Source organism: Phragmites australis, chromosome 21, assembly GCF_958298935.1.
Source record: "Phragmites australis chromosome 21, lpPhrAust1.1, whole genome shotgun sequence".
In the NCBI taxonomy this organism is placed as follows: domain Eukaryota; kingdom Viridiplantae; phylum Streptophyta; class Magnoliopsida; order Poales; family Poaceae; genus Phragmites; species Phragmites australis.
Window position 1 is genome coordinate 12,206,487 of NC_084941.1, and position 17,303 is coordinate 12,223,789.

Consider the following 17,303-nt stretch of genomic DNA (forward strand, 5'->3'; position numbering starts at 1 on the left):
CCACTCTTTGTTACAATGTACTACATTCGTTCTCTTTTACTTGTTGTTTAGGACATCAACACGATCTCCAACAAGCATGTTTGACTATTAATTTTGACAACTACATTTTGGTAAAAGTTGATAAAAATTAGATGATGTTAAAGTATTTTTCATGATAAATTCACTATTATCATTCTCATGTGCCAAATCATAATAGTTTTGTGTATATTAGTAGTCAAAGTTTTTAAAGTTTAACTGCGCGCATTTTAGGACGACATCTATTTGGGAACGAAGGTAGTACAATAATACCCCTCTAACTGCTACATTCATGGCATATTCGAGGGCAATGCAGTATTATTTCTAAGTACATTTGCCCTATTTACAATTATACCCTTATGGGTCCTCGGTTGCCAGCATCGGTTTCGCCTCCGTCACACTCCCGAAGGTCTACGACCAATGGCACCTTCGGGGTACCCTCAGTTGTCTTCGTCACAACACCATGCGATGGTCTTCGCCTTGCCTCCGAAGGCTCATTGAGGTCTTCGCTCGCGATGACACCTCTAGCATCCCTTTGGTCAATTCCCTTGCGAAGCCCAACGGAGATCTTCGGTCAACTTCTGAAGGCCTGTCAATGGCTTCGCCGATACCCCGTCATCCGGACACACTTTGATGGCGCCAATCGTCTACAAAGTACCTTCAACAAATCCGAAGGGTTCCTGCAACATGTCGAACCCACAACAACCGTAAGTTGTTAGTAATCAGTGGTCGCAGAGTTTGACCCTTTTCCGAAGGGGCCTGTGAAACCATCCCGCAACAGCAGCCCCCCCCCCAACGAGCAAGGCTCTTCTTCGATGGGCCGGACCTATGAACTAAGTGGTAGCACCGAACACCGTCCCCTTCGGCCTGTCGAAGGACTCTCAGCCTAAGGTTTTCCTTCAGTGAAGGAGCCCCCTTTTTGCGTCCGGTCAGTATAACTTTGTGCTCATAGCATTTTCTAGCGAAATGGCTCAAGTTTTGAGGCTTCTTTTATGTGATCTGTTTTGCATTAACTACCATAAAGGAGACGGTTTGATCCCGAATGGACGCATTAACTGCCGCTAGTGATGGCTCAGATCTCAAACCGACGCTTTAACTACCATAAAGAAGGCACTTTGGACCCCGAATTGATGTATTTTCACCTAGCCTTAGACTTTTTACCACTATATATTTCACCCCTAGGGTTATTTTCACCGTGAACTCCGTTGCTTCAATCTTTCCTGTACAACTCTTTCACCCTGCACGAAGGCATCTGCAACCCTTCGCACACACAATCTAGATAGCTTAACACGATGGCTCCAAAGAGCAAGTTTGGTAGGCCGAAGATATATTGGATTGGACGATCTAAGGTTGATGACGAAGCCTTAGCTGGACTGATCGAGGAAAGCCTTAATTGCGATGTCTCCAAGGTCAGGCTCCTGAAAGACCAGGAGTTTCCTACACCGGAAGAAGACGAAGCCGTTGTGTTCGTGGACTACTTTCTTGCCGGGCTTCGCCTTCCATGCAACGAGATTGTCCCAAAGGTTCTGAAAATGTTCGAAGTCTTCCTTCATCAGTTGACACCGAACACCATCGTACGACTCATTCTCTTCGCCTGGGCGACATAGTGAAAGGGAGAGAAGGCCTTGGCCAGAGCCTTCGTTGTAGCTCACTAGCTCGACCACCAGTCAAAGCCAATCTTCAAAGATGGCATGCAAAACGAGGTCCACTATGGGTATGTCAACTTTACCTACTGACCTAGCCTGACGATGCCTGTCGTGGCCTACAAGAATAAGTGGCCAAAGGACTAGACGCAATGGTGGTTCTACCACAAGGTGGACAAAAAGGAGTACCTTGTATCCAAGTGCTAAGAGTACAAAGGGGACCGAGCCCCAGATGTGCCATTGAAACACTCCCAGCGGGCGGCCTTTGAGGCATTCACAAGGTGTGCGAGGTACTTGAGTACACGTGACCTCGCCGAAAAGTTCGTGGTAGCTGGGGTGTGGCCCTTGAGCGAAGGGTGGTCCATCTTGTGCTTTGGCTCAAAAGGACTAGAGGGACTCTGTCGCCCCCAACTTGATGTTAGAGGGTTTATCGGTATGTTCACTGAGCCCTTCTTTTTTATTGTTCTTCCATTCTTTACCGTTCTTATGTTTTGCCTCGTGTAAAAGATTTGATAGTAGGTGAGGTAGAAGCTGAAGCTATGCTTCTTGTAGGGAAATTCACGTAAGCTGAGGCTCAAATCTGCGCCAAACAGGCCCTCGACCATTGACTCAACCATATTTTTGAGCTACGAGGACTCGCTTACCAGGATAGGCCAAAGCTGTCCAGGTCCTCAACGTGTCATGCCGAAGGTGGTCGATCTTCAAATGCTAACATCGACGAAGCCTCTACCACTAAAGTTCAGTGGAAAAGAAAAAATGAGGACCCTCCGGCTCAAGGAGCTAGAAAGAAGAAAGCGCTGGCCCTAAAGAAAAGGCCTCGCCCAATGACCTTCGATGATTTAGGAGTTGAAGAAGATCTCGAGGGTTCCGAAGCCATTCCTGGATTACCCTTCGATAGGCGCCCCCAAAGGATGTACCAAAAGTCCCTGTATCTTCGCAGAAGTATGCTACTACTGCGCAAGTGAATCTCACCCCCTCTTGCTCAGCGATGATGAGGAAAACAAGCCGTTGGACCAGCAAGTTGCTACGGGACTAGCGGCAGAAGAAATGGAGAAAACCGACGATCCTAAAGATGTCGAAGGAGCAGGAATTGAGTCATCTCCAGCTCTACCTCTAGCTCCAGCTCAACCGAAGCTAACAGAGCCACATAAATCGAAGAAGAGGGGAACGTTCCACCACCTTGACCCGTCATGCTAGCAAGGATCTCATGTCTATTAGCACCTCACATGATGCTAAGGTAATCGATATCGAAGCATTCAAGATTGCTTTGTTTGAACTGAGTTTCGGGAAGGTGAAAGATGCAAAGAAAATATGCAACAGTCTCGTCCTTTCCGAGCTTGAGATATAACTGGTGTGAAAACCTGCCTCTAAACTCATAAACGCCTTGAACGAGGCGGCTGCAAAGGTATTTTGACTTTTCATTAGGCTATCCTTCGCATGTTCATTCTTATATTGTTGTACTATCACAGGTTATGCTTCTCTCCCACGCTTTGCGCAATCAAGCGGAGTAGGCAGAGGGTCGCACGAAGGGCGCGGAGACCTTAAAGGTCATGTATCTTGTGCGGATGGAAGAAGCCGAGGCCAAGCAAAAGGATTATGTTTGGCAAATAAAGGAGGCTGTTTTGCACTCGCAAGAGCTTGAAAAAAAAGTGGCCATTCTTCGCTCGGGTACGCGAGACCTTGAACAAAAGGTAATGACCCTTCACACAAGCATTGAGGAATCCGAAGCGAGCGTGTCAGAGCTTCGAGCTCTTTACGATGTTGAAAAAGCTGAAAACCAACAGCTGCACGAAGCATTGCAAGAGGCAAAGCAATTCTCATGCGATGCCGTTAAAGAGCGGGTCGAGGTCCTAGAGCCAAGGGGGGTCAAGGCTAGTGAAGCTATGAGCTAGAATCTTGAAATACTAGGTGAAGCGTCGATAGAAAAACTCCATCCCCCCTGACTTTCAACTCGCAGGGACCTTCGACTGTAACGTGCGTGAAGCGTCGATCAAAAAACACCGCCCCCTTCCCCTGACTTTCAAGCCACAGGGGCCTTCGGCTGCAACGTGCGCGAAGCGTCGATCAAAAAATGTTGTCCCCTCGACTTTCACGCTGCAGGGAACTTCGGCATTCATAGTACATTTGCTTATACATTTTTATTCGAATGCCGCATGCATATTGACGAAAATGTGGTTTTTGCATTTCTATGCAATTTGAGCGTTACTTCAATTTCATTGGTACTGAAGTGTGTAGCCCTCACTTTGGCTTCCTTTTCTTTCTTATCTTTGAAATCAAGGAGTTTGTCTTGTTTGCTTTGCTTTAAGGTAAAGCAACACTTTGACTATTCCCTTTTGATTGTCTGCTTTGACTTCGGTGCAAATCTAGTACGCTCAGGTCCCTACTTTTTACTATATGAAGAGTTGATTAATCTTCTGAGCGGGGGCAAGCACTCATAGCCCTTGTCTTTTGTTCCGAGTCATGAGGTGTGCTGCCTTTTGTCTTAAGGTCTAGCGACACCTTAACTTTTACTTGTGAAGGTACTTAGCCTGCGATTGGTTTAGCAACACTTCATCTTTATATCTCTGAAAGTCTGTTTTGACTTTGATGTGGGGCTGGCACTCTTAGCCCTGTCTTTCTTTATGATCTGAAGGCATGTTTTGGCCTTCGACGCGAGGATAGTCTCTCTTAGCTCTCGTCTTTTGTTTCGAGAGGTGTGTTGTCTTTTGTCTTAAGGTCAAGCAACACTTCGGATTTTCTTGAGGGTGCATACTCGTCTTTAAGTTGAAGGGCAAGGTGTTAGGCACACTAATGTTCTTTACTTTGATTTTTCCTTGGCTGGCTGTGGCCCACTTTGCTTCGTCAATTAGTGTGCATTCTTCAATCGAAGGCTTGCACCACTTCGACAATGAATTATGCAGCAATTCAGTAGGAGTATATGCTTTCTAAGGGGTTACTTTTTATTGTCATAATGGTTTATAAAGGTGCCCACCTCATTAAAAACCTCAAACCCTAGCGAAGGGTTCGCCCTGTGAGAAAAAGAATACAACACCTGTACATGAATTGAAATGCTAAATATAAAAATGCATGAAAGTAAAGTACTTCACCAACTACTACGAAGGTCTCTCTCGATATCTTCGATTACACATGGTAATTGCGAAGGCTATCAGCATTCCAAGTATGCGGAATCTCTTCTCCTTCGAGAGTAGCTAGGTGATAAGACCCCAGCCTCTTTGCAATCTTGACCAGGAAAGGTCCATCCCACTTGATTTGGAGTTTTCCCATGGTCAAGGCATTTGGAAGCCTTCGGAGCACTAAGTCCCCCAAGATGAACTCCTTCAGAGATATGCTCTTGTGCCTCCATCTTCTTGTTTACTCCTAGTACTTCGACAGGTTTTCCACGGCCTGCATTCTCATTTCCTCTAGTGCATCTTTGGTTATCATCTCTTCATTTTGATCCGTCTCAGTTGTGACACGAAATGATTTGTTTTTACATTCCTCTAGAGTCATAGATTCTTTGCGGAAGAGCAAGCGAGACGGCGTGAAACCCGTTGGTCTTGTAGTTGTCGTCCTGATTGACCACAATACCTTCAGCAACTCTTCAACCCACTTTCCCTTCGGCAAACCTTGCAAGCGCTTTGCCACTCCTGTCAAGATGACGCCATTCGCTCTCTCCACAACTTCATTCAACTGAGGATGGTACACTGAAGAGAAGTGGATTTTAATTTCCATGTCTTCGCAAATTTTTTTGAAGCCTTTACTATCGAATTGTGTCCCATTGTCAACTGTTACTTCCTGAGGAACACCGAAATGACAGATGATGTTTTGTCATAAGAATTTTTATACATTTCTCGGCATTATCTTCGCCAACGGGAGCTGCCTCTACCCATTTGGAAAAGTACTCGATAGCCACTACCACGTAACGAAGGTTTTTTGGAGCAGTTGACAACTGTCCAATGATATCAATCCCCCAACGAGACAAAGACCAAACTGGCAGGATAAGTTGTATTACTAACGAATGTCTGCTTGAGCCCTTGGCCATGTATTGGCACTTTGCACAACTTCACACCATGTTCTCTGCATCAGAGATGGCCTTCGACCAATAGAATACTTGCCTAAAAGCCTTTCTGACAAGTGCCCGAGTACCAATGTGCGAGTCGTACAATCCTTCGTGTATTTCCTTGAGCAAATTATGTCCTTCTGGCTCACCCTTCGGGTGTCGCTTCTGGCGTAGGAGGCCAAGCATTCTGCCATATGTCCCGGGAGCCCCTTTTGCCTTTACTAGAGTCTTTAGTTTGAGTTTTGGGATATGCACCAAAGCATTGGTGCATAAACTCCCATCTTATACAAGTTAGCCCCCATAATCTTGTAGTTTTGACTCTTTGCATCATATGCTTTGCCTCCATGTGATCTTTGGGCTCGTAATGGCCTCGAAGGTAAGCCATTATGGAATAGAGCCAATCTTCACTGTCAATGATGGTGACACTGCCTGTCACCTGCTGAGGGAAGCTAACGGCTATTGTCCTCAAAACATGATAAACGACATCTAGAGGGAGTGACAGACTTCGCACCGTAGCCTTGGCGAAGTCATCGGCCACTTGACGATGAACCCTAGGAAATGTTTCTCCATGCTTCGCACGACTGCCATGTACTTAGCCAGTTTTGACTCCTTTGCCTAGAATATTTTGTCTATTTGTCCTGCTACCACCTGAGAGTCTGTCTTGATCCCTTCTGGCGCCCAGAGCTCGTGCCTTACGAAGGTTGAGGTGAACAGCTTCATATTCTGCGACATTGTTTGTTGACTGAAAATCAAGTCTGGCTGTGTATTGCAGCTTCACACCCGAAGGTGAAGACACTACTGCTGCTGCGCCAACCCTTGAAGCTCCTCAAGCTCCATCACAATATATGACCCATATCGGGTCTATTGGTGTTTCTTCCAAGCCTTTGTTCTTTGGTGTCCAATCTACCATAAACTTCACAAGGGCTTGTGATTTTATCGTTATCCTCACGATGAAGTTAGCATGAATGGTGTAAGCTTCGCGGCCCATTTTCCAATTCTTCTGGTGGCTTCTTGATTTTCAAACATATCACAAAGGGGTGTAGAAGTTGGCATTGTTATCTTGTGTGCAGTGAAGTAGTGCCGAAGCTTTCATGAAACCATCACCACCGCATATGCCATTTTCCCATTTTAGAATAGAACTTCTTTAGCCCTTATGCTATGTATGTGATTTTGGTGATTAATGACAACATAGTCAATGGGACTAATATGTTTGTCAAGTATATATTTTAGTATGTTTTATGGATGCAATGCACGAAGAAGCCACCGCAGCCGAACTCAAGATTGATTGAATTGGACGAGTTCCGGACAAAATGACAGCATCGGATGGTCGGGTGTTTAGGGGTTGAACTCACCAGAGTATTTAGTCCAGAGGCAAAGTGAAGGTTGATGACTTCACTGGATAGTCTGGTGCTGTGTGTATTGAACTCACCGGAGCATTTATGCAGCAGAGTTACCTCGGGGCAAAAAGATTTGAAAGCACCGGATAATTCGGTGATGAAAGGTACAAAGCACTGAAGAATTTCTTACAGAGGCAATTATAAGTGCTGAAGAATGAAGATCAGTTGACCGGATTGTCTGGCGTTTGTATTGTGTACACCAGAGTATTATCACCAGAGTATTTCTACTAGAGAAGGTGTCAGCTGTTGAAGGTTGAAGCTTAACTCATCAGATGTTCTAGTGTGAAGAGTGAACATCGGATGCTTACACCAGAATATTTCCAACAGCTAGTGCCACTTGTCAAATGACTAGCTACGAGTAGGGACCACATCGAATTGTCCGGTGTTCAGAGGAAGCAACACACCGAACTATCCGGTGTTAAGGAAAAATTCCGATCATTGGGCAACGGCTAATCCATAGGGTTGAGGCTATAAATACCCCTCCAACTCGGTCATTTGATGGAGCTGGAGTGTGCTGGAGTCTAGAGAAATACAAAGACACTTGAGAAGGCATCCAAGCCACTAAAGTGCTAAGAGTGATCATCCAAGGCAATTAGCATATAGATTAGGGAGTGATTAGTGCTATTAGGTCTAGAGATCAAGGAGTGATCCAAGCTTGTATCGAGAGGTGCGTCGACGCCTTAGAGTCTTGGTGACTCACCAACATTTTAGGCCTTGGTGGCTCAAGCTTGTTGACCCTCTAACTTGGTGTGGAGCGGCGACATGATGCTTGTACGAGGACGCGGAGATCCTTACCTTGGTGGCTCAAGCTCCAAAGTGATCACAACAATAAGCGACCAAAAGAGAGGCTAGTGATGAGGCATTGACTTTGTGGTTTGATGGATCATCCGGCTTGAGGCCTTGCCTTTGTGGCTTGGTTGCTCAAGAGCTATGACTGGGTGCCGTTCGGGAGCATATCCTTGGTGGAGCTCCAACGTGGACTATGGGTGATATTTATGCCATTGATACCAAGGGATAAAAATCACTTGGGTCGAGTTTGCTCTCTCTATCTTATTTATATTTTCGCATTTACATACTTGCAATTTACCTTGCTAGAGTAGGTTACAATCCTTTTGAGCGGTAGAGTAGACACACTAGATAAACCTATAGCGCATTTAGATAGAAATTGAGATAGGTTTATCTTCTATTGTTTTTGGAGCCATTAGTTTCTAAATATTCTAATTTACCCCCTCTTAGAACGTCATCGATCCTCACAGCCCTGCCAATGCCTCCAACATATAGTACACTAGAAATTATTGCAACTTCTCATTGAGTTGCTTTTCTTGCACAATTATGACACTTACCGCCGAAGGGGAAGTTGCTATGTAAAGAAATAATTCAACCTTCGGATCCAGGCTAGTCAAAGTTGTGAGCTCTGTCAAATACTCTTTCAGTTCGTTAAAAGCATTCTGTTTCTCCGCACTCCATCTGAAAGGGTTGAGGCCCTTGAGGGTTTTGAAGAAAGGCATGCTTCGCTCAATAGGCTTGGCTATGAACAGCCTAGAGTTGCCAATTTTCCCATCAACCTCTGTGCCTCTCTTCTATTCTGCGGAGGCCTCATATCAAGTATTGCTTGGATTTTTTCAGGATTTACCTTGATACCTCTCTTCGACACCAAAAATCTCAGTAATCTCCATGAGCGCACACCAAATGCACATTTCAATTTTAATCTCGCACTTTGCAGATTGGCGAAAGTTTTCCGAAGGTCATACAAATAATCCTTCTCCTTGTTGCTCTTCATGACTATGTCGTCAACGTATGCAGACACATTTCTAGCTAACTACATACTTAGCACAATTTGGACCAATCTGGCGAATGTTGCTCTGGCGTTCCTAAGGCTGAATGCCATTCTTACATGCAATATATTCTGAAGGAGGTTCTGAAACTTGTTTTTGCTTCATCCTCCTTCGCCATCTAGACCTGATGGTATCTAGAATATGCGTCTAGAAAGCTTAGCATCTCACAGCCAGCTGCGAAGTCCACAAGCTGATTGATGCGTGACAAAGGAAAATCATCCTTCGGGCATTCTCTGTTTAAGTCTATGAAATCAACACACATTCTCTAACTAATGTTACTTTTCTTGACTAACACTGGGTTTGCTAACCACTCCGAATGCAGTGCTTCACGCACAACTCCGGTGTTGAGCAGTTTTTTTACCTCAGCCTTCACTGCTTCTTCTCTCTCTTTGGAAGTTTTCCAAAGCCTTTGCTTTTTTGGCTTCACATTCGGGTCAACATTCAGAGTATGCTCAATGATATTTCTACTGACCCATTGTATATCCTTCGGCATCCAGGTGAAGACATCCTCATTGTTGCGGAAAAATTCTAGCATCCTTCGTTTGACTTCTTCTGTCATTTTGGCTTTGATGACCATTGATCTTTTTGGCCTATCCTGACATAACAACACTTTCTTAGTTTGGCCCTCGGGCTTGGCCTTCGGCACTTTTTGTACCTACAACAAAGCTTCGACTTCATGGGACTTCGACAGTGGTTCTGTTACAACATAAATGTTGCAGTGGCCTAGAGTGTATCCCACTTCAATTCCGTGGGCTACCTATTGATCTCCCAACATTGATATTATGCCTTCGAGGCCAGGCATCTTCATGCACATATAACCATGGTGCGGTACCGCGGTGAACTTGTTCAGCACCCCTCTTCCGAAGATGGCATTGTATGGATAGCTCATATCAACTACATCGAAGGTAATATCTTCTGTCCGAAAATTGGACCGTTCGCCGAAAGAGATTGGAATTTGTATCTTGCCCAAAGCATTGATTGTTTTTCCTCTGAATCCTAGCAATGGTGATCTGGCCTGCTGTAAGACACTTCGCTCCAGTCCCATCCTATCGAAGGCATCGTTGAAGATGATATCTGCCGAGCTTCCACAATCTATTAAGATACTATGGACCTCACTTTTTTAGATGTTAGTAGCGATGAAAAAAGTATATATGTGTGGGTAATCCAAAACCCTCATGTCCTCCTGTGAGAATGTGATGGGGACATGAGACCACTTCGAACGGATGTAGGGAGGGTTTACACTGACATGGTTAACCCTTCACACATACTCTTTTCGTTGTCTCTTGGACTTAATTTCTGGATTTGAGCCACCAGTGATTGCCAAAACCACGTTCAACCCATGGCTTATTGTGTTCACTGATCTGCTAGTTTCTGGTGAGGCTTCGATTGCAAGCCTTGGCGGAGGGGGTGGGAGTGATACTTCAAAAGCCATTGATTGACCATAAGATTGGACTGGTGGAGCTGAAGGTGCTGGGACATATGGCTCCATCTAAGCCATTGATCACCATTTAGAAGAAAACATTGAAGGGTTTGGCTCATGAGCTTGAGTCTAGGTCTGCTAAAACTGCCACACGTTGCACAGCCTATATGGCGCGGCATGATGCAATACCCTGGCATAATCGAAGGGCTGCTTCCCCAGACTTTCCTTCATGGCTACAACATATGGACACTGCTTTATCATATGGCCAGCACCTTCACCATGTAACTCACAATACAACATGCTTGGGTCACGCGAAGCTCATCCTCCTCGACCACCTTGACCTCCATGACCTCTACCGCTTCGGCCTCCGTGAGATCCACCTCTATGGGCCTCGACGACCTCTATGAAGGCATCTTCTGAACTGGCTTCTATCTAGTTAACTTCTTTTTGTTTGGAGTTATGCCCAAAGGCCTTGTTCTTCTTTGAGTGCTTCAGAATGTCCTTTGGTTGGCCAACATTTGTTTCCTTATTTGAGGGGTATGTCTTTGATGTTTTTGACACTGTCATTTCGCTTTTCCATCGATGATGGTCAACCTCAGACTTTGCATACTCCTTCATTTTGTTGAAGAGTTCATGGACACTCCGCGACCTCTTGCGCGTCAACTTTCCTTCTAACAAACCTCCTTTAATGCCTTGAATAGTGACATCAATAATCATTTCCTCGCTCAGGCCCTTCGCCTAACAGCGCACATGTATGAAGCGGCGCATATAGTGTTTCAATGACTCTGTCGGCTATTGTTTTACTACGAAGAGGTCTCTGGCTGTGATCTTCTCAGCTTGATTGCCTTAGAAGTTGTAGAAAAGGACATCACACAACTACTCCCATGAGTATATAGACCCCGGAGGTAAGGCGGAATACCAAGATCTTGCTATCCCTTTTATCGTCAGCACAAAGGCCTTCTCCAACGTTGAGTCGTCCCCACCGGTAGATTTAACTGCCGCTTCAAAACTCATGACGAATTCCTTTGGGTATGATTCTCCATCGAACATAACCACTCTTGACATCTTGAAACCCAAAGGCCATGGTTGGTTCTGCAAGCCAATGAAGAGTGGTGATTCTAAACCGCCTGCGCACAACCTATGCCGAAGATCGTGCACATGTCATATTGTAAATGCTGACGAAGGGGTGATGACATTCTGTGCTTCTTTGCCCTCTCGTTGTAGCATGTTAATTTGCTCCTGCATTTGCTCCAGAGTTCTTCTGGCTTCTTTTGCTCTTTGAAGATATTCAGCCGCCTTTCGACTCGCTTCCAAGCTCTCTACCATACGCTTCTTTTGTGCGATTTGTCTCTCTAGGTCCTCAGCTTCTAGGCACATAGCTCCTCTGCTTCGGTTTCTTCTTCTTCATCGCCGTACTCCTCAGTTGTTCGAAGTCCTAAACATGAGGGGTCTTCCCCCTCCCAACTGTCAAAGCTTCAAAACAAGAGCAAAGGCCTTCCTCAACCCTTCGCATCGAGGCCTTTTCACCTTCCCAGTAAGTTGGGTCTTTATAGTTTCAACCCTCGCCATCAGTCACCGCAGCCGCCTCGAGTTCTTCTTCTTAGACCTCTTCGTCTGCCTCGACCACGGTGATGTTCGGCTCCATAGCTGCTGAAGGGTTGGTCATGGTGGCGCCCTCTCTGGAAGCTATTGCATCTAGTGCAACAATTCTTCGATGCCCTTTGACTTTTTCTTGGGTGGCATGACTTCGCAATCCGCTCGATCCCCACAGATGGCACCACCTGTTAGAAACTTTCATAACCGACCAAGGAATGGGCCTTCAGTCACTGGACTAGTCCGAAGGCAAGGTGAGAGACACTCACTGAATGGAGAACTGTGTAGTGTAATTAATGTCACCCGTCTTTTCGGTTACAGTGTAACCCTATTTATAGGCCGTACCCAACCACTCTCTGTTACAATGTACAATAATACTCCTCTAACTGTCACATTCATGTCATATTCGTGGGCAATAAGGCATTATTCCTAAGTACATCTGTCCTATTTACAATTATACCCTTCTAGATCCTTGGTTGCGAGCATCGGTTTCACCTCTATCACACTCCCAAAGGTCTACGGCCGATAGCACCTTCGGGGCACCCTTGATCGTCTTCCTCACGGCCCCATGTGATGGTCCTCGCCTTGCCTCCCAAGGCTCACTGAGGGCTTCGCCCACAACAACGCCTTTGACATCCCTTCAGTTGACTCCCTTACGAAGCCCACCGGAGATCTTCAGTCAACTTCCGAAGGCCCATCAATGGCTTCACCGATACCGGCATCTGGACACACTTGGGTGGCGCCGAGCGTCCGCAAATTACCTTTGGCAAGTCCAAAGGGTTCATGCAACATGTCAAAACCACAACAACCGTAAACTGTTAGTAAGCAGTGGTCGCAGAGGTCGTTGATCCTTTTTCGAAGGGGCCTATGAAACCATCCCACAACAGATAAAAACTTGTCTGGTTCCAAATTTTAGTGTTTGGTTAACTGCCTTTTCTTTTGGTTGCTCTCCAAATAGTGAGTTAGATATCACATTGTTCTGTTAGACTATTTTATTTTTGAAAAAAAAATCATGAAGCAAAACTTATGGTTGCCCTCAAAATAGCGGAGAACATCGTTTAGTTACTAACTGTGTCGACTTAAGAAGTCTCCACCATTGAGTGACAGAATTTATGAACAATAATTCTATTTAGCAATTGGGTCACAAAAGTTTTCTCACAACTACATTTTTTTTTCAAAAAAGATTAGCACACCATAACGCATACAATCGCAAACTTGCATTGAGTTTTATACATCAGTTAACCCTAAAATTTTTAAGTGGTGGGCAATATACTCATACAAACTAATAGCTCCTATTGCGTGGTCTACTAATCTTTCTGTAGACTCCAGATTGGCAAAGGATTTAATAGCACTGCATTTGATAGATATGCTTCATCATCCTCTAAATGCACAAGTTTATAGGAACACCATCTTTGACCTCTTGTAGACCCCTTGTTAATATAAAGGACTGCTCCCTCCGGTTTTAAATATATGACGTTTTTGTCAAAATCTAGTTAAACTTTTAAAATTTTGATTATCAATAGTTTCTAAAATATTTATTTTGGAAATCTAACAATATAATATTATAAAAATATTTTTCAAAATAAATCTACACGTGTAATTTTTATGTTTTCAAAATAAATATTTTAGAAGCTATTGACAGTTAAAATTTTAAAAATTCGATCGGATTTTAATCAAAATGTCATATATTTAAAATTGGAGGGAGTAACAGTAATCCAATTATCCAAATCATGGACGCTAAAAATAATGAGAGAGAGGTTGGTCAGAGGAGAGAAAAAGAGGCAGCAGCCAGGCTGGCCAAAGGAGGAGCGGTGGTTGAGATTAACCTCTCCGCCCTAAGACCCCGCCAAACACCATCTAAAATAACACCACCACCATCTCAACCAACACCAGCAGCAACAAGGAGCAAGAATATCACTTATAAAAAAGGAGTAAGAATAACAAAATCAAAAGGAGGGGAGAGGAGCTGCGGACGAGAGAATAGAAATCTTCACGGCGACCCTTTCCTGCCTATTTCAGAGAAGAGGGGAGGAGAACTCGAGAAGAGGGACAGCGAGGGCGAGAGAGAGAGAGAGAGAGAGAGAGAGAGAGAGGCGCGAACATATCTGATTCTGTTGCAACCCCAGTCCCTTCTCCTGTCAGGAATTCCCTGCCCAGTTTCTTGATCGGGTGGTGAAGGGAAGACATGAGTCTCTTCGGCCTTGGAAGCAAGTATGACTTGTTCTTAGTTCTTGTCCTGTCCAATTGATCTTCTTCTTCTTCTTCCAGTTCAATGTGCCCTATAAGCATGTCGTTCTTCTTGTTATGTATCGCTATTTTCCCTCCAAATCTTTTCCTGGTCTCAAGAACTCGCCCTCATAGTTTCTTTCGAAATCTTGTTTTGTAATGGTGGGATGAGATTCAGGTACATGTGGAAGATGTTGTATTTGTGATCATAAAAACCCACAGAAAAGACAGGAAAAAGAGAAAGGGAGGAGGAACAAGAAAATTATTTTGACCTAGGGAGCAATAAGGCTTTTTGCATGTTCTAATTGCTGGAATTTTGAGCCCTTTTTTAGGATTTTTTTTGAGTTTTTCTTTTATGAGTCCGTTTTTAGGAAAATTGTTTTGAGTCCTATAAGTCCTTTTTTTCTTTTTATGTTTTGCATTGACTCAAGTTAACAGCACACTAGAATTCTGGAATGCTTGCCTGTTATTCTCTTGTAGTCCTGTTCAGTTGTACGTATGTGATCAATCTTTCTTGAATTTGGTTTATGGCAGGAATCAGAAGACGTTTAGGCCTAAGAAGAATGCACCTTCCGGAAATAAGGTAGGCAGTTGTCGGCTAAAGATTAATATCTTGTTTTAAACAATGCAATTAGTCTCTTGCTTTCATATTTTTATTTTTTTTCCAAACAATGTTTTCATACTTTTGATGGGACCTTTTTCCATACTTGCGATCATAAACTCCTCGCAATGGTTTCCGACAAAAAATAGCAAAGAAAAAAAAAGGATGCAGCAGCTCAAAATGTCATATCAAAGTTAAGAATTAAACATTTAGAGTATCCAATAAGACAGCCAGACTTATACAATAGAACATTGTACCGACTACTGACACAATAGAACATTAGATTTTAGCAAGATGCAGACCATTGTTCCTTCTCGTCAATAGAGTGTGGAGGGGCTTGAGGGTTGAGGCATTTGTTTCTCCTTTTGTGGTTTGTGTTCAATACAGGGTGTGCAGCTGAAAAAGCACATTGATGCAACCTTAGGAAGTGGAAATTTGAGGGATGCGGTTCGGTTGCCGCCTGGAGAGGATCTTAATGAATGGCTAGCTGTTAATAGTGAGTCTCTAATCGCCATCTCATCTTAGAAGAAAAAAAATCATACCATGCAATTGCCTCTGCACGTCCTAATAACCTGGTTGTTGCTTTGTTGCAGCTGTTGATTTCTTCAACCAGGTGAACATCTTATACGGCACTCTGATGGAGTTCTGCACACCAGCTACGTGCCCAACAATGTCAGCCGGACCCAAGTAAGATGCATGCCTCTTTGAGACAGACATGTGGTTTCTAGTTTCGACCGTGAAACTCTGAACTTTGTTCGCAAGCGTTTTCAACCGGTGACTACCAAAATTTTCAGGTTTGAGTACAGATGGGCTGATGGGGTGCAGATCAAGAAACCGATCGAGGTTTCAGCGCCAAAATATGTCGAGTATTTGATGGACTGGATTGAGACCCAGCTTGATGATGAATCCATCTTCCCACAGAAACTCGGTACTTTAACATATCATAAGATACAAACTGGTTCAGAAATGCATTTATCAGTTTAACTCGGTGTCAGGAGTATGACTTCTTGTTTTGTGGATTGATTAATTTTAACTCCATGCAGGAACTCCTTTCCCGCTAAATTTTCGGGAAGTTGTGAAGACAATATTCAAGCGTCTTTTCCGTGTTTATGCTCACATCTACCACTCACATTTTCAGAAGATTGTGAACCTCAAGGAAGAAGCGCACCTTAACACCTGCTTCAAGCATTTTACATTGTTCACCTGGGTAAATTGCCTCTTGATCTACCTTTATTTCCCCTGCTTTAGTGAGCATATACGATATATTTTGTTCAGTAGAAGAACATATTCCGATTAGTTACTTATTTCAGTATTTGGAGCTGATAAAAAAGAATTTCATTTTGTTGAAAAGGGATGAATTTTAAACTGAAATGTAAACTGTGATATATAACTTATAATTTCCGTTCTTTGCATGATGCCATCTCATCATGCATTTTGTTTGGCCTGCTAGTGAGTGTGACATTATTTTTACCAGAACAATTCTTGGTATATGCCGATCACGTTAATTGAATGAATTATCACTTAATTCTGGTCCTTGTTTTGAATCTTCTGTTCTTTGTGCAGGAATTCAAGTTGATTGACAAGGCTGAGCTTGCGCCGCTCATTGATCTAATTGAGTCCATTGTTTCAGTTTGCTAAGATGTCATCTAGGAATGTTGGGACCCCCCCTCCAGCCCTGTTTTGCCTTGGTTTGGGTACATAAAAGTGTGCAGAAAAGAGTGAGAGTAAGGCCAAAAGAATGGCCAAAGTAGTTTTTTTTTTCTTCTTGTTGTATTGTTTTTTGCGTCTGCTCCGTGAATATGAGACCAGACGATGCTTGTCTTATGAACCCCTGGAGAAACAATTTAGGGGCTAGATGAGATTGTTCTTGCTTCTCTGATATTTTGTGCTGCACCTTTATTCTCTTAATTCGCTCCCGTAACCTAACCATGCTGAATTGCTGATGTAACTAGTTTGCAACTAGCAAACATTTGTGTATACTAACAGAAAACTTTGTTCATTGGTTCATCTATAATTTTTTCCGCGCTACATCGATGCATCTTCAGCCGAAAGCCAATGAACCTTTTTCCTCTGACAAAACTTATCTCCAATTGTGCTTGGACATTGCATTTTGTGGACATAGGATATGTAAAACTAGTCTTCAGTGAGCATGTAATTGTAAATACGCAATTCCATCTTTCTGTTACTGGTACTGAGATAGCAATAATAAAGTTGGTTATCTGAGGCAGAAATACTTTGGAGTTTCAGAAAGTTCTGCAAGACTTTTTATGGGAAACGGAAACACTATTCCACAATGAAACACCCATTTTTCTACAACAAAGTCCAGACGTAAGCCTAAAACCAGATTTCCTGATCTGAATAAAGCGCCAAAAAAAGTTTGTCCCAAAAAAACCGATTTCATATACATAAGACCCCGACGTCGCGGCCGGGAGGGGAGGGCGGACCAATGCCGGTGAGGCGCATGAATGGTAGCCCATCGGGGCGGAGGGCGAGGGCCTAGTCACCTGGATAAGGGTGAGACCGTGGGACACTAG

At 43.8% G+C, this 17,303-nt stretch overlaps 1 protein-coding gene across 1 annotated transcript; it reads left to right on the plus strand.

Moving 5' to 3' along the window:
* Positions 1 to 13,820: 13,820 nt before the first annotated feature.
* On the plus strand, positions 13,821 to 16,768 carry LOC133904148 (MOB kinase activator-like 1A). The gene is made up of 7 exons (XM_062345657.1): positions 13,821 to 14,153; positions 14,703 to 14,751; positions 15,157 to 15,265; positions 15,363 to 15,456; positions 15,564 to 15,697; positions 15,813 to 15,976; positions 16,333 to 16,768. Exons 1-7 carry the CDS (start codon positions 14,128 to 14,130, stop codon positions 16,405 to 16,407), a joined length of 651 nt encoding a protein of 216 aa, XP_062201641.1. The 5' UTR covers positions 13,821 to 14,127; the 3' UTR covers positions 16,408 to 16,768.
* The last annotated feature ends 535 nt before the right edge of the window (positions 16,769 to 17,303 follow it).